At 42.8% G+C, this 27,217-nt stretch overlaps 1 protein-coding gene across 1 annotated transcript; it reads right to left on the reverse strand.

The window, feature by feature from the left end:
- Positions 1–20,625: 20,625 nt before the first annotated feature.
- On the reverse strand, positions 20,626–22,450 carry LOC121544481 (C-C chemokine receptor type 6-like). Its single transcript, XM_041854407.1, has 3 exons — positions 22,133–22,450; positions 21,587–21,997; positions 20,626–21,469 (listed from the first exon to the last, which is right to left on the reverse strand). The coding sequence occupies exons 1-3, from the start codon at positions 22,448–22,450 to the stop codon at positions 21,095–21,097; spliced, it is 1,104 nt and encodes a 367-aa protein (XP_041710341.1). The 3' UTR covers positions 20,626–21,094.
- Between the last annotated feature and the right edge of the window lie 4,767 nt (positions 22,451–27,217).

Below are 27,217 nucleotides of genomic sequence, written 5' to 3' on the forward strand. Positions count from 1 at the left end.
CATAGTTCACGTGTACCTATGATGAAAATTACAGGCCTCTCTCATCTTTTTAAGTGGGAGAACTTGCACAATTGGTGGCTGACTAAATACTTTTTTCCCCCACTGTATCTGTCCCTATCCATCCACGACCACAGCAACACATTAACAATACATATCTAGCTATATCCCTCTCAACATTAACGAGACTCGTAAAATGAGAGTTGAGTGATACAGAATAAACGTGTAATTTTGCTGAAAAATGGATGTCGTAACGGTTAATCATATTGGCTCCTGGCTGTCAGTCCGTCTGCCTGTCTGTGCGACAGCTGACGATACGCAGGAGCACAGATTTGAAAACACTGGTGGGTCTGTCATTACAAAATTGCTTTGATGTTGCTAGCTTGAGTTTTTTTTTAAAGAAAATTGGAATTTGGGGTGATTTTCATTCACAAAATCCAGCTCTGTCTACTGGTTAGTGAAGCAAGCTAGCTAGCTAATTTAGCTGGCTAGCAAACAGATAGATCCACACACGATTGCTTGCAAATGTGCATATCCTACCGGTGGTTGATTAGCCTACAGCCAAATAAATGTTCAAGCACATGCAAACTTTGCTGGAGAGCTGGCTAATGTAATTGTTGTCCTCTTGGATGTGGTCGAGTTTACTATTGCAACCTTTTGATGGCAAATGTATTCAACCCAATAGTTGCTGAGGGTCGACTTTTTCAGGCAAGTGTTTGCACTGCAAGAGATCAAGCAGATAACGGCGCTACCTTTGCACTGCAGTAGGCTGGCTATATTGTTGAACTTATCTAGCTATGTAAATTAGAATGACATTTTACTGCTGTAACATTCATAGCAGACTCCACTTGTAAATTGTAATTTTTATACAGTAGAGTAACCTACATGCTTGTTGTAGGCTACAAGCAAACTAGAACACCAGCTGTCTGACTGACTGATCTAAGGGTGGCGGCCCAGCGGCCACTTGAGAACCCTCAGATAGAGCAAGTTATGAAGTCGTGCCTGGGTTTGTTTACATTATGACTTGCTTGAGTTTGTTTTATTGCCCTGACAGTTTGATATTTCATCATCACAAATACATAAATTAGACTTACTGGGTCTGGCTTTAAACAGACAGGATACACACTTAGGCTACATTACTCTGCCCTGATCACAGTCAACACACGTAGGGCCTATTTAAGAATTAATATAATGGAATATAACAGAATAAAATATTTTTCCACACACAACTTGAGTGTCAAACGTGTGGAACTGCTGTCATATATGCCTAAGCCTAACAAAAAGGTTTTATTTAGAAACAGAGCCCATGTCCTCATTTAATTGTTTTGCCTGTCCTCATATGCAGGGTAAATTCAGAATGCATTTCCGTCTTCTGTAACCTCTTTCACAGTTTACATTCCCCCAGATTAAATGCCAAAGCATTTCTGTGACAATAAATTACAACAGTTCAAGGACAGAAATACAAAGGGTCCCCAATTTCTCAAAAGGTTATACAGCTGCACCATCGAGAGCATCCTGACCGGTTGCATCACCGCCTGGTATGGCAACTGCTTGGCATCCGACCGTAAGGCGCTACAGAGGGTAGTGCATACAGCCCAGTACATCCCTGGGGCCAAGCTTCCTGCCATCCAGGACCTATATACTAGGCGTGTCAAGTCTAGGTCCAAAAGGTTCCTTAACAGCTTCTACCCCCAAGCCATAAGATTGCTGAACAATTAATCAAATGGCCTCCCGGAGCACCAAGTCTAGGTCCAAAAGGTTCCTTAACAGCTTCTACCCCCAAGCCATAAGATTGCTGAACAATTAATCAAATGGCCTCCCGGAATACTTGCATTGAACGCTGAGCTGCCATACAGGACCTCTATACCAGGCGGTGTCAGAGGAAGGCCCTAAAAATAGTCAAAGACTCAAGCCACCCTAGTCATAGACTGTTTTCTCTGCTACCGCACGGCAAGCGGTAAAGGAGCGCCAAGACTAGGTCCAAAAGGCTTCTCAACAGCTTCTACCCCCAAGCCATAAGACTCCTGAACAGCTAATCATGGCTACCCGAACTATTTGCACTATCCCCGTCTTTTATGCTGCTGCTACTCTGTTTACTATTTATGCATAGTCACTTTAACTCTACCCACATGTACATATGACCTCAATTACCTCGACTAGCCGGTGCCCCCGCACATTGACTATGTACCGGTACCCCCCCTGTATATAACCTCCCTACTGTTATTTTATTTCACTGCTGCTCTTTAGCTATTTGCTTTTATTTTCTATTTTTCTTTAATTAACACTTTTCTATTTTCTATTTTTCTTTTAAAAAAACTGCATTGTTGGTTAAGGGCTTGAAAGTAAGCATTTCACTGTAATGTCTACACCTGCTGTATTCAGCGCATGTGGCAAATACATTTTGATTTGATTTGATTTGATTTTACCTACAAAGCATTACATGGGCTTGCTCCTACTTACAGTGAGGGAAAAAAGTATTTGATCCCCTGCTGATTTTGTACGTTTTCCCACTGACAAAGAAATGATCAGTCTATAATTTTAATGGTAGGTTTATTTGAACAGTGAGAGACAGATTATCAACAAAAAAATCCAGAGAAATGCATGTCAAAAATGTTATAAATTGATTTGCATTTTAATTAGGGAAATAAGTATTTGACCTCCTCTCAATCAGAAAGATTTCTGGCTCCCAGGTGTCTTTTATACAGGTATCGAGCTGAGATTAGGAGCACACTCTTAAAGGGAGTTCTCCTAATCTCAGTTTGTTACCTGTATAAAAGACACCTGTCCACAGAAGCAATCAATCAATCAGATTCCAAACTCTCCACCATGGCCAAGACCAAAGAGCTCTCCAAGGATGTCAGGGACAAGATTGTAGATCTACACAAGGCTGGAATGGGCTACAAGACCATCGCCAAACAGCTTGGTGAGAAGGTGACAACAGTTGGTGCGATTATTCGCAAATGGAAGAAACACAAAAGACCTGTCAATCTCCCTCTGCCTGGGGCTCCATGCAAGATCTCACCTCGTGGAGTTGCAATGATCATGAGAACGGTGAGGAATCAGCCCAGAACTACACGGGAGGATCTTGTCAAGGATCTCAAGGACCATAGTCACCAAGAAAACAATTGGTAACACACTACACCGTGAAGGACTGAAATCCTGCAGTGCCCGCAAGGTCCCCCTGCTCAAGAAAGCACATATACAGGGCCATCTGAAGTTTGCCAATGAACATCTGAATGATTCAGAGGAGAACTGTGTGAAAGTGTTGTGGTCAGATGAGACCAAAATCGAGCTCTTTGGCATCAACTCAACTCGCCGTGTTTGGAGGAGGAGGAATGCTTTGGGGGTGTTTTTCTGCTAAGGGGACAGGACAACTTCACCACATCAAAGGGACGATGGACGGGGCCATGTACCATCAAATCTTGGGTGAGAACCTCCTTCCCTCAGCCAGGGCATTGAAAATGGGTCGTGAATGGGTATTCCAGCATGACAATGACCCAAAACACACGGCCAAGGCAACAAAGGAGTGGCTCAAGAAGAAGCACATTGAGGTCCTGGAGTGGCCTAGCCAGTCTCCAGACCTTAATCCCATAGAAAATCTGTGGAGGGAGCTGAAGGTTCGAGTTGCCAAACGTCAGCCTCGAAACCTTAATGACTTGGAGAAGATCTGCAAAGAGGAGTGGAACAAAATCCCTCCTGAGATGTGTGCAAACCTGGTGGCCAACTACAAGAAACGTCTGACCTCTGTGATTGCCAAAAATGGTTTTGCCACCAAGTACTAAGTCATGTTTTGCAGAGGGGTCAAATACCTATTTCCCTAATTAAATGCAAATCAATTTAGAACATTTTTGACATGCGTTTTTCTGGTCTGATTTTGTTGTTGTTATTCTGTCTCTCACTGTTCAAATAAACCTAACATTAAAATTATAGACTGATCATGTCTTTGTCAGTGGGCAAACGTACAAAATCCGCAGGGGATCAAATACTTTTTTCCCTCACTGTAGCTATTTTTTAATTATTTTTATTTCACCTTTATTTAACCAGGTAAGCCAGTTGAGAACAAGTTCTCATTTACAACTGCGACCTGGCCAAGATAAAGCAAAGCAGGGTGATAAAAACAACAACACAGAGTTATATATTGGGTAAACAAAACATAAAGTCAAAAATACAACAGAAAATATATATACAGTGTGTGCGAATGTAGTAAGTTATGGAGGTAAGGCAATAAATAAATAGACCATAGTGCAAAAATAGTTACAATTTCGTAATTAACACTGGAACGATCGATGTGCAAAAGATGATGTGCAAATAGAGATACTGGGGTGCAAATTAGCAAAATAAATAACAATATGGGGATGAGGTAGTTGGGTGGGCTAATTTCAGAATGGCTGAAAAGCTATCCTTTTCCCAGGATGCGTCGTCATCCACTGACCTGCTGCCCTGTTGTAAAAGGCCTTCAGACCCTTGAAGACGGTACAGTCAAACGGCTGCATCTTGTGGCTGCAGAGTGGTGAGAATCACTTTTGCTGTCAGAACAGCCTCCAGGGTCTTATTATTATTATATATTTTTTGTCATTTAGCAGACGCTCTTATCCAGAGCGACTTACATGAGCAATTAGGGTTAAGTGCCTTGCTCAAGGGCACATCAACAGATTTTTCACCTAGTCGGCTCGGGATTAGAACCAGCGACATTTCGGTTACTGGCACAACGCTCTTAACCACTAAGCTACCTGCCATCTTATGGAAGTGGTACCCATCGAGGATGAGGATGTGGGGTTCCTCAGGGGTGCAACCAACACTGTGGGCTAAGTGGTGGAGCCAGTCGACAAAGATGGTATTGTTGACCCAGCCTGACGTTTTGTATTCCCGTCTCATCCATGTTCCAAATCTTTGTAGGCCCGATGTCCCTGATGCTGTTTAAAACGTCCTCGTAGGCTGTAAAAAACTGGTCCACCTTAAGCTTATTAAAACCCACAGCCCTCGCAAGACTGGTTGCTTGCGGTACTCAAACTGACAGTTGAGGGTTGCGCTTCATGAAGCCACTGACACAATCCACCACTGCATACCCCTTTCCTTTGTTGAACCTGTGCTTGATTCCCATCCTCTCTGCCAGATCGAAGGCAAGTTTTCTCACATCCCATGATGTTAGGCCAAATAGGGCTCTTCCCATTTTCTATTGCCTTCAGGGCATGCTGTATCACTGAAGAATCGTCTGTATTCTTCTTGCATGTTCTCATCTGAAAATAAAAACATGAAATTATATTAGGAACTGTCCCTTAACCTAAGCCCTGACCCCTTATCTAACGGATGGCCCCTAACCCTAACCCTTACCCAAAACCCTCTCTAACCCTAACCCCTAATCTAACAGATGGCCCCTAACCCTAACTACCCCACACAGGACTGTGTACCTTAAGACAAGACAGTTTCTTTCAAACCACCTGACTCAAAGTATTATTATTAACCTGCAGCGGGGAGAGGTGCCAATTTAAAAGCTCTCTCTTAAAAACGTAGCTTGACATAAAGTGCTGTGTAAAATAGCTAAAAGGCTATAAAGTAAGATTAACTGTAAAGCTATCAGTCACTAGTGGAAACATTTACAACTGCAATTAAGTTGTGTTAACTTTTTTAATGTATTTTACCTCAGACGATCTTGTGGTAAGGTTGCTAGCTAGCACTGCTAGCAGCTTATGCTAACTAGCATTTACTGCTAGAGAGGTTGCTAGCTAGCAGGTTAACATAAACTAGCCCTGTCTAAATGACAGGTAGAAACACACTCATAACCTAGTAGGGGAGGCGAGTTGCCCCGAACACACTCATCCAACATATTACTACTTTACTCAAAAAGGGTACTAGGGGGCAGATACCCCCTAGTACCCTACATTTAAATTGAGAGAATAAATGCATTAAAAGCATTTATGTGAATCTTTGTGATAAACAAAGTAAGTTTGATGTGAGACAACAATAGAATGTTCATGATTTAATTATTGCCAAAGACGGTAAGATGAAAGGCAACGTTTATACTGGGTTGGCAGGACTTTTAAATAGCCCACATTACCGCAATCATGACTAGGTCAGTTGGCGGAAATAAAAGTAGGCTACAAGCTTTGTTGCCGGCAATACATTTTAGATATAAATAAAATGGGGCAAGAAGTTGGTGGCATGGTAAAGTTGGCAGAAAAACAAATCGGAATGACAGGTATATAATTACTCATTCCTTCTATGCGCCATCCCAGCTAAAGAGTCACATTAGGTCATTAACTAACGTTTTCATAGGAACGTTCCCGTGATGTTCAAGGAATGTTTCCAAGATACCATTCCCTTAATGTAAAATACAACTTACCCAGAACGAGGTTAAGATGTTCTCAGAACTTAAGATATTCATGTTCTAGAACGTTGCAAGAACATTCATGCCCTTACGAAAAAAGATTGCAGTCAGAGTGCAGTATAATTGCAGTACACTGCAGTGTAACTGTAGTTAGAGTGCCGTATAACTGCAGTTCAAGTGCAGAACACTGCAGTTATTCTGCAATTACTGCGTCCAAAATACCACAGTTGACTTAAGTTACTGCACTTTTACTGCAGTTTCAAAAATGCTATCTTTTTTTGTAAGGGTGTGTCCAGTTTTCTGTGCATTAGGAGAATATTCCATCAATGTCCCACCAAACATACACAGAACATGGTTGACATGTTCTCAGAACATAAGATATTAATGTTCTAGATACATTAAATTAGAACATTGCAAGAACATCCATATGGACAGTTTTCTGTGGGTTAGGAGCCTATTCCATCAACTTCCCACAAAATATACACAGAACATGGTTGCCATGTTCTCAGAATATAAGATATTAATGTTCTAGACATGTTTCATGGGAATAATGCAAGAACATTTATGTGTCTCACGTCACCCCGCTCCTCCGCACACTCCACTGGCTTCCAGTTGAAGCTCGCATCTGCTACAAGACCATGGTGCTTGCCTACGGAGCTGTGAGGGGAACGGCACCTCCGTACCTTCAGGCTCTGATCAGTCCCTACACCCAAACGAGGGCATTGCGTTCATCCACCTCTGGCCTGCTGGCTCCCATACCTCTGCGGAAGCATAGTTCCCGCTCAGCCCGGTCAAAACTGTTCGCTGCTCTGGCACCCCAATGGTGGAACAAGCTCCCTCACGACGCCAGGACAGCGGAGTCACTCACCACATTCCGGAGACATTTGAAACCCCACCTCTTTAAGGAATACCTAGGATAGGATAAAGTAATCCTTCTACCCCCCCCCCCCGTACCCCAACCCACCCCCCCAAAAAAAACAATATATATATATATATATTTAAAAAATAAAAAATAAAAATACGAAAAAAAAACATTGTAAAGTGGTTGTCACACTGGCTATAAGGTGAATGCACCAATTTGTAAGTCGCTCTGGATAAGAGCGTCTGCTAAATGACGTAAATGTAAATGTATGTAAATGTGTCAAAAAAACAAAAACATTACTGAGCCAATCAAGCGAACCACTGATAGCTCTTTGTCTGTTGGCAAAGTTAGGGATACTCACACACACAGTGCTTTCAACTTTGGCATACATGATTTCTGTAGATTGTGCATGTTCAGTTACAATAATTATTATTCATCATGGCCTCACCTGGGATTTGAACTCACAACCACTTGGTTCACAGTACTCTGATCTTCCTGCTATGCCACCAGGTCCTGTTAAACTGACCCCCTCTGGTGGCATTTTCAAAAAAAAGAAATTTCTAAACGACACATAATATTATATACTACCCTCATAAAGTATATTTTGGTTTCAAAACTATAAGTCCTACAAACACATGCTGTTAGAAAGGTAAGAACTGTGGGATTCAGATAAAGGTGTCAGAAACAATGTGACTACTACAGAGCCCGAGATACAGCAGAACCCCAATTGTCCCCATGTTGGGGAATAAGAGATTTGAATGTCTAGTTTTGAGATAAAATATGTCACCAATTACTGTTCCAAAAGGAATGTTAATTAAAATAAAAAAAATACCTAATGGTGGCGCTCTAAACATGCGCAAATTCCTATTGGAACACAGCCATTTTAATAGTGCAGGCATGTGCAATGTGCCATACCTTCATTTTTTGTCTTACAGGAATGATATACATATGATGAGAAAGCTGAAGTCTCTACCTATCCTCTGTCTGATTCCCAGTTCGTCCCCTAGAGAGCAGTAGGAGATCACATTACTTTTCTTGGCCACTTGAAATCAGTTGCGTGTGGTTTGGGTAGTGAGTCACCATGCCACAATGGCTGAATGGATTTTCAACCCCCCAAATTCACCGGGCCCTGTACTGGGCCCAACTGTATATACATATATATATAATATATATTACCTTATGAGTAACGGAATAATATAACAAATTACTGTCTTCAAATCTTGTAACATTATTACAGTTACTTTTTCAAATAACCAGTATATTACTTTCAGATGCATATCTCTACTGGCGTGTTATATATCTTTTTTAAAGCCTTGTCTCATGCTAATGGAATTCATGCTGTAGGCTAACTCGTTTCCAATAGGCTATCTTAAAGCTGAAAATCTAAAAAAGATGCAACTGTGTTCTTACCCGGCTTAACCTTTTCCTAGTGGAAATGCTCCAATTATTTTGAGTTAATCGAGGAGAAGAGAACAACATTTTAGTCAAATGCAAACTCTGCAAAGGCAGCATTGATCTCTTCGTCCAGAAACACCACATCAAACCTGAAAAAGCATTTGGAGGTTGTGCACAAAGGCACAAAGCTGGTAGCGAAAGTTCCAGAAATGCATGAAAGAGAAATCTATATAAATTATGGTAATAAACAAAGATGCATAAATAATATTTCCAAGTGTTCTAATGAAATGTACATATAGACAATCAACACGGCAAGAATGTGATAGCAGGGAGACTCCCCTAGCAGGTTTCAAACCCAGGCCACCAGCATCAATGGCAAACACCCTAACCACTGTCCCAATAAGGTCTATGTGTAGATTTGAAACAACTTGATAGGTGTAAGCCATAGGGTGTCACGCCCTGACTCAGGGGACGCTTATATGTTGAGTCAGGGTGTGTATATTCCTTGTTGTGCTTTTTCTATGTTGTATTCTAGTATGTATAGATCTATGTTGGCCGGTGTGGTTCCCAATCAGAGGCAGCTGTCGCTCGTTGTCTCTGATTGCGGATCATATTTAGGCAGCCTATTGGCACTGTGTAGTTGTGGGATCTTGTTCCGTGTAAGGTATGTTGTGTGTTCTACCTTGGACTTCACGTTTCGGTTGTTGTTTTGTTGTGGTGTTTATAAGTTAATAACATGTACGTATATCACGCTGCGCCTTGGTCTGACCCGTCATTCAACGAACGTGACAGAAGATCCCACCAAACGAGGACCAAGCAGCGTGCCCAGGCGGAGCGAATGGCCATGTCACAGGTGGACAATTTGTGGTCATGGGAAGAGATATTTGCGGGGAAAGGACCATGGGCTAACGTAGATGCCCAGGCAGGAGAGGAGCAACGGCAACACGGAGGAGGCCGGTCGAGGAGGAAGCACGAGTAGCCATTGAGTAGTCATTGAATGACTCTTTCATGTTGTACAATCAAGTCCATGACAGAAGATATAAACATCACAGTACCTGTAGCTGCAATGTGACATTTCTTATTTTACACATACAGCAGTGAAGGTGTTCAACTGCAGAGTGCAAACCCTATTTACTGAGAAACAAACATGTCTGAGAGCTTGAGAACATCCGCTGTTTGTGAATGACCCCATTTTCTGTTATGACCGAGAGCACATCAAGGCATGTGTAGGTGTGTAACAACCCTATTTGTCTGATCTAAAGCCCTGATTAGATCCTGATCAGACCCAAGGCTAGAGATACTGAGACACATTGTACACTGATTCTCTGATGTGTTCCCACATCAACACTAACAATACAGATGAAGTAACTATACCTACAGTGGGGAAAAAAAGTATTTAGTCAGCCACCAATTGTGCAAGTTCTCCCACTTAAAAAGATGAGAGAGGCCTGTAATTTTCATCATAGGTACACGTCAAATATGACAGACAAATTGAGAAAAAAAAATCCAGAAAATCACATTGTAGGATTTCTAATGAATTATTTTCAATTTATGGTGGAAAATAAGTATTTGGTCACCTACAAACAAGCAAGATTTCTGGCTCTCACAGATCTGTAACTTCTTCTTTAAGGGGCTCCTCTGTCCTCCACTCGTTACTGTCACGCTCGTCGTAGGAAGTAGACCAAGGCGCAGCGTGATGAACGAACATGTTTATTTATCTTTAGTGATAAATACGGACAATCAACAAACGACTCGTGAAGTCCACGGTACAAACACAACCAACTGGAACAAGAACCCACAAACACAAAGGGAAAACAGACAGTTTAAATATGGCTCCCAATCAGAGACAACCAGCCACAGCTGACACTCGTTGCCTCTGATTGGGAGTCACTCAGGCCAACATAGAAATAAACAAACTAGAACTCCCAACATAGAAACAGAACACATAGAATGAACACACCCTGGCTCAACATATAGAGTCCCAGAGCCAGGGTGTGACAGTACCCCCCCCTAAAGGCGCGGACTGCGACCGCGCCTCAACCAGAGCAAAACAGGGGAGGGCTGGGTGGGCATTCCTCCTCGGCGGCGGTTCTGGCTCCGGGCTTGCCCACCACCCTCCAATAAACCCCCCATAGCGCCCCTGGTCCGGTCTGGCCCCGCTGGCTGGAGCTGAACTGGACGTAGCAGGAGCGGTTAGCTTCAGCTCCGTAGTGGAGCAGTTGACCGGTACCTGATTAGGCACCGGTGACCCAGGCACGGGTTGTGCCGGACTGACGACGCGCACCCCTGGCTTGGTGCGTGAGGCAGGAAAGGACCGGACCTGGCTGACGATGCGCACCCCTGGCTTGGTGCGTGGAGCAGCAACGGGCCGGATCGGGCTGACGATGCGCACCCCTGGCTTGGTGCGTGGAGCCGGAACGGGCCTCACCGGACTGACGATGCGCACCCCTGGCTTGGTGCGAGTAGCAGGAACGGGCTGGACCAGGCTGACGACTCGCACCCCTGGCTTGGTGCGAGTGGCAGGAACAGGCCGGGCCGGGCTGGCGACGCGCACCGTAGCTTTGGTGCGAGTGGCAGGAACAGGCCGGGCCGGGCTGGCGACGCGCACCGTAGACTTGGTGCGAGTGGCAGGAACAGGCCGGGCCGGGCTGACGACGCGCACCCTAGACTTGGTGCGAGTGGCAGGAACAGGCCGGGCCGGGCTGGCGACGCACACCGTAGACTTGGTGCGAGTGGCAGGAACAGGCCGGGCCGGGCTGGCGACGTGCACCGTAGACTTGGTGCGAGTGGCAGGAACAGGCCGGGCCGGGCTGGCGACGCGCACCCTAGACTTGGTGCGAGTGGCAGGAACAGGCCGGGCCGGGCTGGCGACGCACACCGTAGACTTGGTGCGAGTGGCAGGAACAGGCCGGGCCGGGCTGGCGACGCACACCGTAGGCTTGGTGCGAGGGGGCAGGAACAGGCCGGACCGGGCTGGCGACGCACACCGTAGGCTTGGTGCGAGAGGCAGGAACAGGCCGGACCGGGCTGGCGACGCGCACCGTACATTTGGTGCGAGGGGCCGTAACAGGCCGGACCGTACTGGGGACACACACCACTGGCTCTACCCCGGGATCTGGAACGGGCCGGACCGGACTGGTAACACACCCCAGTACCTCTCGCCGTGCCTCTAAACCTTCTTTCCCTACTTTGACCAGTGGCCCCCGTAACCTGGTGGCCTTCTGAATACGCCCCTTTTCTGCCTCCGTCAGCCCCGTCGTCCATGCCCTGTGCCCCCCCCTAAACATTTTTTGGGGTTGCCTCTCGTCAGCCCGACGACGACACTGATCACGCCGTTGCTCCTCTCTCCGTCGCCTCTCTACTGTCTCACTCCATGGCCGGCGATCCATCCCGGCCAGGATTTCCTCCCAGGTCCAGGACCCCTGCCCGTCTAAGATCTGCTCCCACGTCCAGGCTGCCTGCTCCTGGACACGCTGCTTGGTCCTGTGATGGTGGGTTCTTCTGTCACGCTCGTCGTAGGAAGTAGACCAAGGCGCAGCGTGATGAACGAACATGTTTATTTATCTTTAGTGATAAATACGGACAATCAACAAAACAACAAACGACTCGTGAAGTCCACGGTACAAACACAACCAACTGGAACAAGAACCCACAAACACAAAGGGAAAACAGACAGTTTAAATATGGCTCCCAATCAGAGACAACCAGCCACAGCTGACACTCGTTGCCTCTGATTGGGAGTCACTCAGGCCAACATAGAAATAAACAAACTAGAACTCCCAACATAGAAACAGAACACATAGAATGAACACACCCTGGCTCAACATATAGAGTCCCAGAGCCAGGGTGTGACAGTTACCTGTATTAATGGCACATGTTTGAACTTGTTATCAGTATAAAAGACACCTGTCCACAACCTCAAATAGTCACACTCCAAACACCACTATGGCCAAGACCAAAGAGCTGTCAAAGGACAACAGAAACAAAATTGTAGACCTGCACCAGGCTGGGAAGACTGAATCTGCAATAGGTAAGCAGCTTGGTTTGAAGAAATCAACTGTGGGAGCAATTATTAGGAAATGGAAGACATACAAGACCACTGATAATCTCCCTCGATCTGGGGCTCCACGCAAGATCTCACCCCGTGGGGTCAAAATGATCACAAGAACGGTGAGCAAAAATCCCAGAACCACACGGGGGGGACCTAGTGAATGACCTGCAGAGAGCTGGGACCAAAGTAACAAAGCCTACCATCAGTAACACACTACGCCGCCAGGGACTCAAATCCTGCAGTGCCAGACGTGTCCCCCTGCTTAAGCCAGTACATGTCCAGGCCCGTCTGAAGTTTGCTAGAGTGCATTTGGATGATCCAGAAGAGGATTGGGAGAATGTTATATGGTCAGATGAAACCAAAATATAACTTTTTTGGTAAAAACTCAACTAGTCGTGTTTGGAGGACAAAGAATGCTGAGTTGCATCCAAAGAACACCATACCTACTGTGAAGCATGGGGGTGGAAACATCATGCTTTGGGGCTGTTTTTCTGCAAAGGGACCAGGACGACTGATCCGTGTAAAGGAAAGAATGAATGGGGCCATGTATCGTGAGATTTTGAGTGAAAACCTCCTTCCATCAGCAAGGGCATTGAAGATGAAACGTGGCTGGGTCTTTCAGCATGACAATGATCCCAAACACACCGCCCGGGCAATGAAGGAGTGGCTTCGTAAAAGAAGCATTTCAAGGTCCTGGAGTGGCCTAGCCAGTCTCCAGATCTCAACCCCATAGAAAATCTTTGGAGGGAGTTGAAAGTCTGTGTTGCCCAGCGACAGCCCCAAAACATCACTGCTCTAGAGGAGATCTGCATGGAGGAATGGACCAAAATACCAGCAACAGTGTGTGAAAACCTTGTGAAGACTTTTGTGAAAACGTTTGACCTGTGTCATTGCCAACAAAGGGTATATAACAAAGTATTGAGAAACTTTTGTTATTGACCAAATACTTATTTTCCACCATAATTTGCAAATAAATTCATTAAAAATCCTACAATGTGATTTTCTGGATTTTTTTCCCTCATTTTGTCTGTCATAGTTGACGTGTACCTATGATGAAAATTACAGGCCTCTCTCATCTTTTGTAAGTGGGAGAACTTGCACAATTGGTGGCTGACTAAATACTTTTTTTCCCCACTGTACATGTACATATTACCTCAATTACCTCGACCAACCGGTGCCCCCGCACATTGACTCTGTACCGGTACCCCCTGTATATAGCCTCGCTACTGTTATTTTTACTGTTATTTTACTGCTTTCATTTTTTTATCTATTGTTTACTTAACACTTATTTTTCTTAAAACTGCATTGTTGGTTAAGGGCTTGTAAGTAACCATTTCACTGTAAGGTCTACACCTGTTGTATTTGGCGCATGTGACAAATACAATTTGATTTGATTTGATTTGATTTGAGAACAAGATTCATGATGAAAACCGCTAACCTGCCGGAAATGTTAGTGAATGCTTATTTGTATTTGTGTGTACATGTACAGTATAACAGGCTACAAGGACAGTGGCCAGACATGTTGGTCTCTAAGCTGAATATGTTCTTCGTCTATACCTTTCCCTATCTGGCCACCTTCCTCTCTGATGCAGTGTTCTACCTCAGTCCCATGTACAAGAAAAGGAAAGCAATGCTTTATTCCAAATAGAGAAAACCTGCATTAAGCTGGAGTGACAGTAGAAAAAGTGTATGGCTTTGTATAATGTGCAATATTTGTACGTCACACTTTTCACTTACACTTGCATGTGTTCCAAATGCTCTGGAAGTGTACTCACACTCCTCCCCACCAGCAATAGATAAGAATAGTAGAGGTTTGGGAGGTAATCTAGTGGATTCTATATCATGTTACTGTGTCTTGCTGCTGCTTGCTTCACTCCTTAGCACAATCAGAATACAGAGCCTATGTGGTTGGTTTATGCAAGAAGCTGTGTACAATGTATATAGCAGCTTTTATGTATCATGCTTTACACTTTAAACATTATTTTGTGTTTTTCTCTCAGTTTTTTTGTTGCTATAATACTTTTAACACTACACAATGCTTTATGCAATAAACTTAAAGAATTCAACCTCAATTCTGAGTACATTATCAGTACTGAATCCATAGGCTTTAGTATCCATAGGTTTTAGTATCCACATGCTTTAGTTTCCATAGGCTTTAGTTTCCATAGGCTTTAGTATCCATAGGCTTTAGTATCCATAGGCTTTAGTATCCACATGCTTTAGTTTCCATAGGCTTTAGTTTCCATAGGCTTTAGTATCCACATGCTTTAGTTTCCATAGGCTTTAGTTTCCATAGGCTTTAGTATCCATAGGCTTTAGTTTCCATAGGCTTTAGTATCCATAGGCTTTAGTTTCCATAGGCTTTAGTTTCCATAGGCTTTAGTTTCCATAGGCTTTAGTATCCACATGCTTTAGTTTCCATAGGCTTTAGTATCCATAGGCTTTAGTATCCATAGGCTTTAGTATCCACATGCTTTAGTATCCATAGGCTTTAGTTTCCATAGGCTTTAGTATCCATAGGCTTTAGTTTCCATAGTCTTTAGTATCCATATGCGTAGTAACAGTTTCCCCGCTATTGGTGGATGTGTACCTTCCTCATGGTGCAGGAAACTGCAGTCTGTGTGAAGACCCTCAGTCTCTACAGTATATCTGTCTCTCTATGCTAAGGCCCTATTCCCACTACGATAGATGAAGGAGAGTCTGAGGAGTGGATTGGCGAAAGCGATTTTTACTTTATATCCTTGCCTTGCTTTACCTTTCGTTGTGGCTGTCAAGACAACATTCTTGGTCCGCAGCTCAAATTGACCGTAAATATCACAATAGCCAATAGACAGTAAGCACAAACTATTTAACAATCCAAGCAACTTTTCTTCTAAAACATATTACACTATTGAATAATTCTACCAAACCATATTACACTCTTGAATAATGCAACAATCCACAAGCATGTGTAGACAATGAATGGGTTTATTTTCTCATCCATACACATTAAATGAGTTGACAATACACAGCTAACTTCTGCAAGTTGACGTTTGACGTTTAGCTGAACCATAGCTAGATAGGAGCTCTTACACTAGTTAGCGTATAACATTTATCGTAGAACAAACCAGGCTTCATTTTATCAATATCATGGATGTCATTATATGAGAAAAAAATCATATTTGGTAAAAGCTTAGTCCCCTCCTGTACTCCCTGTTCAACCACGACTGCGTGGCCGGGCATGACTCCAACACCATCATTAAGTTTGCTGACGACACAACAGTGGTTGGGCTGATCACCGACGACAATGAGACAGCCTATAGGGAGGAGATCAGTGACCTGGTAGTGTGGTGCCAGGACAGCAACCTCTCCCTCAATGTCAGCAAGACAAAGAAGCTTATCGTGGACTACAGGAAACGGACAGCTGAGCATGCCCCCATCCACATCGACAGGGCTATAGTGGAGCAGGTCGAGAGCCTCAAGTTCCTCGTGTCCACGTCACTAAGGAATTATTATAGTTCACACACACCAACACAGTCGAGAAGAAGGCATGACAATGCCTCTTCCCCCTCAGGAGGTTGTTGGGGACTCGGCAGAGGCTACAAAGGAATTATCATGGTCCAAACCCCAACACAGTCATGAAGAAGGCTGAAAATATTTGGCATGGGCCCTCAGATCCTCAAAAGGTTATACAGCTGCACCATTGAGAGCATCTTGACTGGGTGCATCACAGCTTGGTATGGCAACTGCTTGGCATCCGACCGCACAGCAAGTGGTACCGATGCACCAAATCTTGAATCAAAAGGACCCTGAACAGCTTCTACCCCCAGGCCATAAGACTGCTAAATAGTTAGTTAAATAGTTAACCAAATAGCTACCCGGACTATCTGCATTTACCCTTTTAGCACTAATTATTCTGACTCGCTGCTGCTACTGTTTATATATCCTGTTGCCTAGTCACTTTATCCCTACCTATGTGTACATATCTACCTCAATTACATCGTACCCCTGCACATAGCCTTGGTACTGGTACCTTGTGTATATAGCCAAGTCTTCGTTACTTATTGTGTATTTATTCCTCGTGTTATTATTTTTTGATTATTTCTAAATGTTTCGCCCATAAGTAAGCATTTCATTGTTAGTCTACACCTGTTGTTTACTATGCAGGTGACAAATATTTGATTTGGAGTTGCTTCTTGCCTGGACATCGGTGGCTCAGTGCAGTCAAGCAAAAACTACACCGTTGAGATTTAAAGCAATGGCGACAATTTCAGAATGTAACAGGCTTTTACTACAATTTCATCAGGTTAAAACTCAACAAAGCAAGTCTCAAAAATAAGGAAAATATCAGCACATTTCAGCTGTTTCAAAATGTTGCTCAACTATTACATTTTTTTATGTAAGACTATTGGTTCAACGAGACAACTGTTTACACTGCCCTGCTTAGAGTGGGGCAACTGTCAGGCGAGTGTCGTGTGCTACCTCCGGATGTAGCGGTCGAGAAGTGACAAGGTCGCAAGTTCAGTAATATGTGTAGCCGAGGGTATTTTTGCAAAAAGTGTAGTAAGTGTGAAGACCCTCTAATTCTTGTAAATCATCATAAGGAGTTGTGTGAAAAATGTACCTTTGTGTTCAAGGGGGCCCTAACAACACATCCCGTATCCACTGTGTGTTGAGTTGAGTTGGTCACTTATAAACATACAGTTTATAGTGCATATGATAGTACACCGTGATAGAATCTATAATACACCATATGATATCACTGATTGTCATGAGAACCTGAAATCAGTCAAAAATGTATATATCTTGAGCAGCCTAAGGATGCTGTGACTGTCTATATGATTGGATTTTGTTGAAGTGTGTCATCATTAGGATTTATTAGATGTTTAAGAACATTACAGGTGGCTTCTGTGACACAAATACTATAGACCTTCTCCTATTATGCATTAATTCCAATTATAACGCAGTTGTACAACTGTTTTATCATCTCCACTTTTAGCTTCTCTTCCTCCACTCTATCTATGCCTATTGACTCTGATCAACACGAACACTTTAATGTGGAAACTTAGTCTGAAATGGTTTTATTTTCTCTTACCCTCCTCTAATTTTGCTCAAACCAAAACTATATTTGTTGCTGAAAAGTGTCTTACCTGAAAAGCTAATACATATAATAAAAAACAGGATGTTAAGAAAATAAAGAGGAAAGTCTTAATGTGTCTTGTAGTGATTATGGGCACAGGGAAGGGAAAGTACTATGCTTGCTTTTGTAAATACAGTATACTGTATTCCAAGGCTTCAGGGGAGAGTGGGATAAGATGAACCATCTTTTAGATTCAGCATCACTCCATCAAGGGAAATATATTATTATCTAATTATCTAACAAAGATATCTACATATATTTCAGGATGTTGTGTATCCCTGGAAATAATCTGAAATCATGTGAACATTAAAGTTTGGAAAACATAGCTTATCCAAAAAAAGTGTTCTCTTGACACAACTTACCCAGGGTATGTGTTAAGCTGAGCCGCGGGACAGGGTAAGTTAAGCCACCTACACATTTCTGTACTGAATGAAATATTACCGCTACCTTTTAAAAACCATCTATCTTTATTTCCTAAACACAATTCAACACAATCACAATCGCTCTTTTGTCTTTTAATCATTTAAATAATATTTTAGTACAGGCTTAACGCCTAACAAACATTTGTACCTTTTTAAACACTTTTCACATAGGCCAGGCGCTGTTCTTATCTCATATCCCAGTGATAATGCCTTCCATTACGCCTGGGAAGAAAACACTTTGCTCAACTTGCCCTTGGCTCCACTTAACTCAAGGCAAACATTTTGAGAATATAAGCCCACACAGCTACAAGGATACATTTCATGCTAGGTTTAGGACATCATATTTAAGCTTATAGAGACTGATCTGACATCTGATGCACAGTATAGAACAATCTTAAAATGATCTACTTTGGTTTAAATACAAACATCATGAAACCGATAACACAATAAATTCATTTGACTTGGTGAAAATACATTTTTGGGACCTACAGTGGTTTCTCAATTAAAAGTTTTGAGCTTATGCCTCCACACTTTGTGTGGTAGGCGGTGTCAGATTGTGGTAAAATGCATCATTGCTCCACACTATCACAAGGGAGAGTTAGAATGCTGATTATGCTTTTGGTATCGCTTTTGGTTTCCCTCCCTCGAAAAACAGACAGAAAGAATTCTAAGATTACAAACTGGCGTTATTTACCATGGTGTGGAACGACCGATAGCCCCTCTATATAAAGTGAGTTTCGGACGGAAAAGCGAGGATACGGACGGAAAAAGGTTGCCAATACTTTCAAGACCTGAGCTATTTAATTGATTTGTTTTGTTTATGAAATGTACTAGTTTCTTTAGGCAATGTAATATATTTGTTTAGGCTTGGCCTATTTAGTAGGCTATTTTGCAGCATAAAGTTAATCTGCTCATGTTGTGTGGGTTTATGTTCAATTATTTGTGACATTGTGGTTACAATGAATAATGTAAATGAAAGAAATCAAATAAATCCTATTCATAATTAATCATCAGATTTGTGTTTGGAGCTGTCATTTTTCCAATATATATACAGTTCCAGTCAAAAGTTTGGACACACCTACTCATTCCAGGGTTTTCTTTATTTTTACTATTATCTATATTGTAAAACTATGAAATACAGTACGAGTCAAAAGTTTGGACACACCTACTCAATCCAGGGTTTTTCTTAATTTTTAACTATTTTCTACATTGTAGAATAATAGTGAAGACATCAAAACAATGAAATAACAGATATGGAATCATGTAGAAACCAAAAAAGTGTTAAACACATCAAAATATATTTTCCTTGTCACTTCTTCAAAGTAGCCACCCTTTGCCTTGATGACAGCTTTGCATACTCTTGGCATTCTCTCAACCAGATTCATGAGCTAGTCACCTGGAATGCATTTTAATTAACACGTGTGCCTTGTTAAAAGTTAATTTGTGGAATTTATTTCCTTCTTAATGTGTTTGAGCCAATCAGTTGTGCTGTGACAAGGAAGGAGTGGTATACAGAAGATGGCCATATTTGGTAAAAGACAAAGTCCATATTATGGCAAGAACCGCTAAAATAACCAAAGAGTCAGTCAATATGGAACATTTCAAGAACTTTGAAAGTTTCTTCAAGTGCAGTCGCAAAAACCATAAAGCGCTATGATGAAACTGGCTCTCATGAGGACCGCCACAGGGAAGGAAGACCCAGAGTTACCTCTGCTGCAGGTGAAGCTGGTTGAGAGAATACCAAGAGTGTGCAGAGCTGTCATCAAGGTAAAGGGTGAAATATATTTAGATTTGTTTAAACCTTTTTTGGTTACTACATGATTCAATATGTGTTATTTCATAGTTTTGATGTCTTTTCCACAATGTAGAAAATAGTAAAAATAAAGAAAAACCCTTGAATGAGTAGTTGTGTCCAAACATTTGACTGGTACTGTATATATTTATAACAATACAAACCATACACATACAAACAACAACATCAGACAAGCATCAACTATATCACACCTACTCAGACCCACATGCTCACACCCCCATCTCCAGCTCCTGTATCACTCTCCACCATATGGCCACAAACTGCACCATTTTGTTTCTCTCCATTGCTCACACACTTTCAACATTTAGATAGTAAAGCATTTGACCTTTCTATTGTGTTAATGATAACTGTAACTTCCTTACCACTTTTTCCATGTGGTTTCTTCCTTCACAGACTCCATGAAATGATGACCTCTTCCTAAATATTTGGTCAAATTCTTAATTTTGTGTATGGTTTCCTGGAAACAAGGGTGGCTCAACTTACCCCTTAGCTCAACTTACCCCACTCTCCCCTACTGACTTGTGGGTCAGGGGTAAATTTGGGATTCAGCAATATTTCACCCAATAAGATCACACCCTGCTTCGTAGTAAGCACCTGTTTGGTCTTTCTGTTGGAAAGCTCCCCTTTGGCACCAAATTACTTTTACTGAAAGTCTGGTTTATGCAAAACATCCCATGGAACTAGTGAATGCTTATTTGTATGTTAGAATTTTTTAAAGAGAGATGAGATCTGTCACAGACAAATACATTTCATTTAAAGACACATAGCATCATTGCATTCTATTAGATTGCATTCAGTTAATCTTTATTCTATTGTTTTTATGTTTGAGTCATTCTTGGCTATATTTGGACAAATAGCAGTATCATGCTGTGAAACAAATTGGCATTGTTAAGCACAGAGGAATAATTCAATAGTTTTGTAAATACACATTGGACATTAGAGCAATTTCAATACATAATGATCAGTATTCAATATGACAAATACCATGTACTGTAGCTACAGCATCAAACAAACGCTCATACTGAATATAACAGTCACTACTGTAGTCCCTGACTAACCATGTTATCATCACCCATGGTAGTTGGAGGCAATCTCTACCTACTCCCATCTTCACATGGTGAATGAGGAGCCATTCTCGTTGTTGGATCCGTCAGTGGACCTGTGAGCTGGGATATAGAGGTCAGAGGTCATGCGTGAGGAGCGACCCGAGGGGTAGATGTACTTCCTGCCCAGGCACCACAGGTCCTCCAGGATCTTCCTGAAGTGGTTCCTGAACTTGACTCCGATGAAGGCGTACAGGATGGGGTTAAGGCAGCAGTGGAGGTAGGCCACGCTCCTGGTGATGGTGAGGGTGGTGAGGATGACCTTCTCCTTCTTACACTCCCTCTCCTTGAACAGCGCCACTGTGTGGTAGAGCAGGGCTACGTTGTAGGGCAGGTGGCACATGATGAAGACCACCACCACGGCTATGACCACACGCATTGCCTTAAGAGAGAGAAGATACAACAAGATAAACTTAATTGACCCTATAAGAAACATTGACTGTATTCTTAGAATTTAACATTCTAATTCTATGACTGGAACTTTGGTGGATACTGGAACCTTGTGCCTCTGGGTGCTGTGGGCCCTCAGCAGGGTCAAGATGATGCTGGCATAGCAGAGGACCATGACCAGGAGGGGCAGGAAGAACCCCATGGCCACCTGCAGGCTGGGTACCAACACCTTCATCAGCCGGGCGCTCTCGTTACTTTTGAACTGCTCCTGGCACACAGTTATAGTCTCTCCCAACCAGTTGGTCTCCTCAACCCGCTCGTTATAGATGACTGTGGGGATGGACAGGGCTACGGCCAGAGCCCAGATGGCTGTGCAGATGAGGCGGCTGTAGATCAGGGTCCGGGAGCGGAGGCCGAAGGAGCGCCTGGCCTGGACGATGGAGATGTAGCGGTCTCCACTGATGCACGCCAGCAGAAGCATGCCACTGTACAGGTTGATGCTGTAGGCTCCTCGCAGGGCCTTAGAAAATGAAGAACACATTCTTATAATTCCATGCAATGAGGAAATCTGCATCTGACTTCACTGTAACGTGAACGACATTGAAACATCAGGAGCTTTATTAGGAACTGCATCAGGAACTGTCCAAACCCGTACCTTGCAGACCGCTGAGCCCATGCTCCAGTCATGCTGTTCATTGTAGATGATGAGCGGCAGGGCCACTATGAACAGCAGATCTGCCACCGCCACGTTCAGAAGGTACATGTCCGTCATGGTCTTGGCTTTCTTGTAGAAGGCATATGTGACAATCACCAACGCATTGCCACAGAGACCGAATGCACAGATGAAGGAATGGACGTAGGTCTGAATGACTATCTCCATATCACGGTTGAGATTCACTTTACAGATATATTCTATTTCGTTATCATCGGGATCATCATAATCATATCCGTCTGTGTACGTCTGCACCTCCATGTTTATCACCTGTGGAGAGAAAAAATGTCTTTCTGCAAAAAGTAGTAGGCCTGCTATCATGATTTAGTCATTGAATTACTCTTTCATGTTGTACAATCAAGTCCATGACAGAAGATATAAACATCACAGTAACTGTGAACCCTTACCTGTAGCTGCAATGTGACATTCCTTATTTTACACATACAGCAGTGAAAGTGTTCAACTGCAGAGTGCAAACCCTATTTACTGAGAAACAAACATGTCTGAGAGCTTGAGAACATCCGCTGTTTGTGAATGACCCCATTTTCTGTTATGACCGAGAGCACATCAAGGCACGTGTAGGTGTGTAACAACGCTGTTTGTCTGATCTAAAGCCCTGATTAGATCCTGATCAGACCCAAGGCTAGAGATACTGAGACACATTGTACACGGCATCTCAAATTTGTTTCCACGTCAACACTGATGTGACAAAAACAGGTCAACCTGTTGCCAGTGAAGCCTGCTTGTCGCATACATATGAGATAAGCACATTGAGAATCAGCTCAAACACGGTATTATCATGACTGTCATGACTTATGTTTGATAAGAAACATAACTGAAAAAACAAGGTGTGTAAAGCTGAACTGCACTATTTTATGCAAGTACTGTAGCTATTTATAAGGGATAATAGTACAATAGCTGTAGAGATGTACAGTGACATACTGTATGAGGAACATTCTGCTTACTGTGTGGTATTGTCGTGCCACCACTCAAATGTTACACTCATGCTATGTTAAAAGACACTTAATAAAAATATGCCATTTAGCAGACGCTTTCATCAAAAGCGACTTACAGTCATGCGTGCATACATTTTTGTGTATGGGTGGTCCCAGGGATTGAACCCACTACCCTGGCGTTACAAGCGCTGTGCTCTACCAGCTGAGCTACAGAGGACCACCCATACACAAAAATGTATGCACGCATGACTGTTATCTCATACACTTCCCTGTTTCACTCAATACATGTTTCTGTTTCATATTTAGCTTCCCCAAAACACTCTGTATCTCACTGACAGCCGTTTAAATGGTTTATGAATTAATTTCAAGATTCTCTGTGCTCAGTGTCACAATAGTGCTGGTCCACAGTGTGAAGACTTTAATCTCTCAATCATCTAGGAACGGTTACGAATAAATGTGCTCATAGTGCTCAATGATTTGCTCTTGCCTTGGAATGTAGTGTGACTAGTTGCAGATCAATCAATCAATCAATTTTATTTTATATAGCCCTTCTTACATCAGCTAATATCTCGAAGTGCTGTACAGAAACCCAGCCTAAAACCCCAAACAGCTAGTAATGCAGGTGTAGAAGCACGGTGGCTAGGAAAAACTCCCTAGAAAGGCCAAAATCTAGGAAGAAACCTAGAGAGGAACCAGGCTATGAGGGGTGGCCAGTCCTCTTCTGGCTGTGCCGGGTGGAGATTATAACAGAACCATGCCAAGATGTTCAAAAATGTTCATAAGTGACAAGCATGGTCAAATAATAATCAGGAATAAATCTCAGTTGGCTTTTCATAGCCGATCATTAAGAGTTGAAAACAGCAGGTCGGGGACAGGTAGGGGTTCCATAACCGCAGGCAGAACAGTTGAAACTGGAATAGCAGCAAGGCCAGGCGGACTGGGGACAGCAAGGAGTCACCACGGCCGGTAGTCCCGACGTATGGTCCTAGGGCTCAGGTCTCTCAGTTGGCTTTTCATAGCCGATCATTAAGAGTTGAAAACAGCAGGTCTGGGACAGGTAGGGGTTTCGTAACCGCAGGCAGAACAGTTGAAACTTCAAATAACTTCAGATCCTCTTCAAATAATAATAATAATAATAATACATGAGACTTATGCAGTATATTGCTTTACAGTTATAGAAACAAATCTAAAAACCGAGCTCAACACCAGACCAAGTCACTATTATTCGAGTCACAAGCAAGTCACAAGGTCCAAGTCTCAAGTCGAGTCCCAAGTAGAACAGGTCAAGTCCAAGTCGTGCATTCTATTTACAGGCCTTGGTGATCCAATGGGGAAAGTGTCATATCATACAAAGTATACAAGTAGATTTACCAAATGTACAAAAGAAATAGCCTCTGTATCAGGCATAACCTGTCCTATCTGAACTGACACAGGTAGAGGGCAAGACTGCACAGCCTCCCCTTGAGAAACCACATTGAATCTGTCTAACAGGAGCTCAAACAGGTAGCCTACATACACTGAGTGTACAAAACATTAGGAACACCTTCCTAATATTTAGTTGCACCCCCTTTTGCCCTTAGAACAGCCTCAATTTTTCAGGGCATGGACTCTACAAGATGTCAAAAGCGTTCCACAGGGATGCTGGTTCATGTTGATTCCAATGCGTCCCACAGTTGTGTCAAGTTGGCTGGATATCCTTTGGGTGGTGGACCATTCTTGATTCACACGGGAAACTGTTGTGTGTGAAAAACCCAGCAGCATTGCAGTTCTTGACACACTCAAACCGGTGCGCCTGGCACCTACTACCATACACTGTTCAAAGGCACTTCAATCTTTTGTCTTGCCCATTCACCACCCTCTGAATGGCACACACCCACAATCCATGTCTCAATTGTCTGCCTTAAGGCTTAAAAATCATTCTTTAACCTGTCTCCTCCCCTTCATCTACACTGATTGAAGTGGATTTAACATCAATAAGGGATCGTAGCTTTCACGTGGATTCACCTGGTCAGTCTATGTCATGGAAAGCCAGCTAACGTTAGTCATCAAGCTAGAATTCATAACATATCATAAGTTTTGCAAATATGTAACATAATGTACGTTTTGCTAATATAATATGAATTGTAATTTGTAACATATCATGCGAAATGGGTAATGGACATCCACAAATTAATACATACCATACGTAACATATAATACTAAATGGAGTGTCCTGGATTTACGTACAGAATAATACTAAATGCTCTGAGACCAGTTTGCAGGCTCAAGGAAGGGAAAGCCTGTGATGTGTCCTGTATGAGTGAGCGAGCAGGTGGTGTTCATGTGTGTGTGAAAAATAACACTGTTTTGGTTCGTCAAAGGTTTTACAAGCCTCATTCATTACTAGACATTATTTCAGATGTGACTAAGAACCAGTTTATATCAAATACACTTCATAAGTTATTAGTACATACAGTGGGGGGGGGGAGTATTTAGTCAGCCACCAATTGTGCAAGTTCTCCCACTTAAAAAGATTAGAGAGGCCTGTAATTTTCATCATAGGTACACGTCAACTATGACAGACAAAATGAGAAATAAAAATCCAGAAAATCACATTGTAGGATTTTTTATGAATTTATATGCAAATTATGGTGGAAAATAAGTATTTGGTCAATAACAAAAGTTTCTCAATACTTTGTTATATACTCTTTGTTGGCAATGACACAGGTCAAACATTTTCTGTAAGTCTTCACAAGGTTTTCACACACTGTTGCTGGTATTTTGGCCCATTCCTCCATGCAGATCTCCTCTAGAGCAGTGATGTTTTGGGGCTGTCACTGGGCAACACGGACTTTCAACTCCCTCCAACGATTTTCTATGGGGTTGAGATCTGGAGACTGGCTAGGCCACTCCAGGACCTTGAAATGATTCTTACTCACTCCTTTGTTGCCCGGGCGGTGTGTATGGGATCATTGTCATGCTGAAAGACCCAGCCACGTTTCATTTTCAATGCCCTTGCTGATGGAAGGAGGTTTTCACTCAAAATCTCACGATACATGGCCCCATTCATTCTTTTCTTTACACGGATCAGTCGTCCTGGTCCCTTTGCAGAAAAACAGCCCCAAAGCATGATGTTTCCACCCCCATGCTTCACAATAGGTATGGTGTTCTTTGGATGCAACTCAGCATTCTTTGTCCTCCAAACACGACGAGTTGAGTTTTTACCAAAAAGTTATATTTTGGTTTCATCTGACCATATGACATTCTCCCAATCCTCTCCTGGATCATCCAAATGCACTCTAGCAAACTTCAGACGGGCCTGGACATGTACTGGCTTAAGCAGGGGGACATGTCTGGCACTGCAGGATTTGAGTCCCTGGCGGCATAGTGTGTTACTGATGGTAGGCTTTGTTACTTTGGTCCCAGCTCTCTGCAGGTCATTCACTAGGTCCCCCCGTGTGGTTCTGGGATTTTTGCTCACCGTTCTTGTGATCATTTTGACCCCACGGGGTGAGATCTTGCGTAGAGCCCCAGATCGAGGGAGATTATCAGTGGTCTTGTATGTCTTCCATTTCCTAATAATTGCTCCCACAGTTGATTTCTTCAAACCAAGCTGCTTACCTATTGCAGATTCAGTCTTCCCAGCCTGGTGCAGGTCTACAATTTTGTTTCTGGTGTCCTTTGAAAGCTCTTTGGTCTTGGCCATAGTGGAGTTTGGAGTGTGACTGTTTGAGGTTGTGGACAGGTGTCTTTTATACTGATAACAAGTTCAAACAGGTGCCATTAATACAGGTAATGAGTGGAGGACAGAGGAGCCTCTTAAAGAAGAAGTTACAGGTCTGTGAGAGCCAGAAATCTTGCTTGTTTGTAGGTGACCAAATACTTATTTTCCACCATAATTTGCAAATAAATTCATTAAAAATCCTACAATGTGATTTTCTGGATTTTTTTTCTTCAATTTGTCTGTCATAGTTGACGTGTACCTATGATGAAAATGACAGGCCTCTCTCATCTTTTTAAGTGGGAGAACTTGCACAATTGGTGGCTGACTAAATACTTTTTCCCCCCACTGCACCTGTAGACAAGCCCTTGA

This window comes from Coregonus clupeaformis, chromosome 29, assembly GCF_020615455.1.
Source record: "Coregonus clupeaformis isolate EN_2021a chromosome 29, ASM2061545v1, whole genome shotgun sequence".
Taxonomy (NCBI): Eukaryota; Metazoa; Chordata; class Actinopteri; order Salmoniformes; family Salmonidae; genus Coregonus; species Coregonus clupeaformis.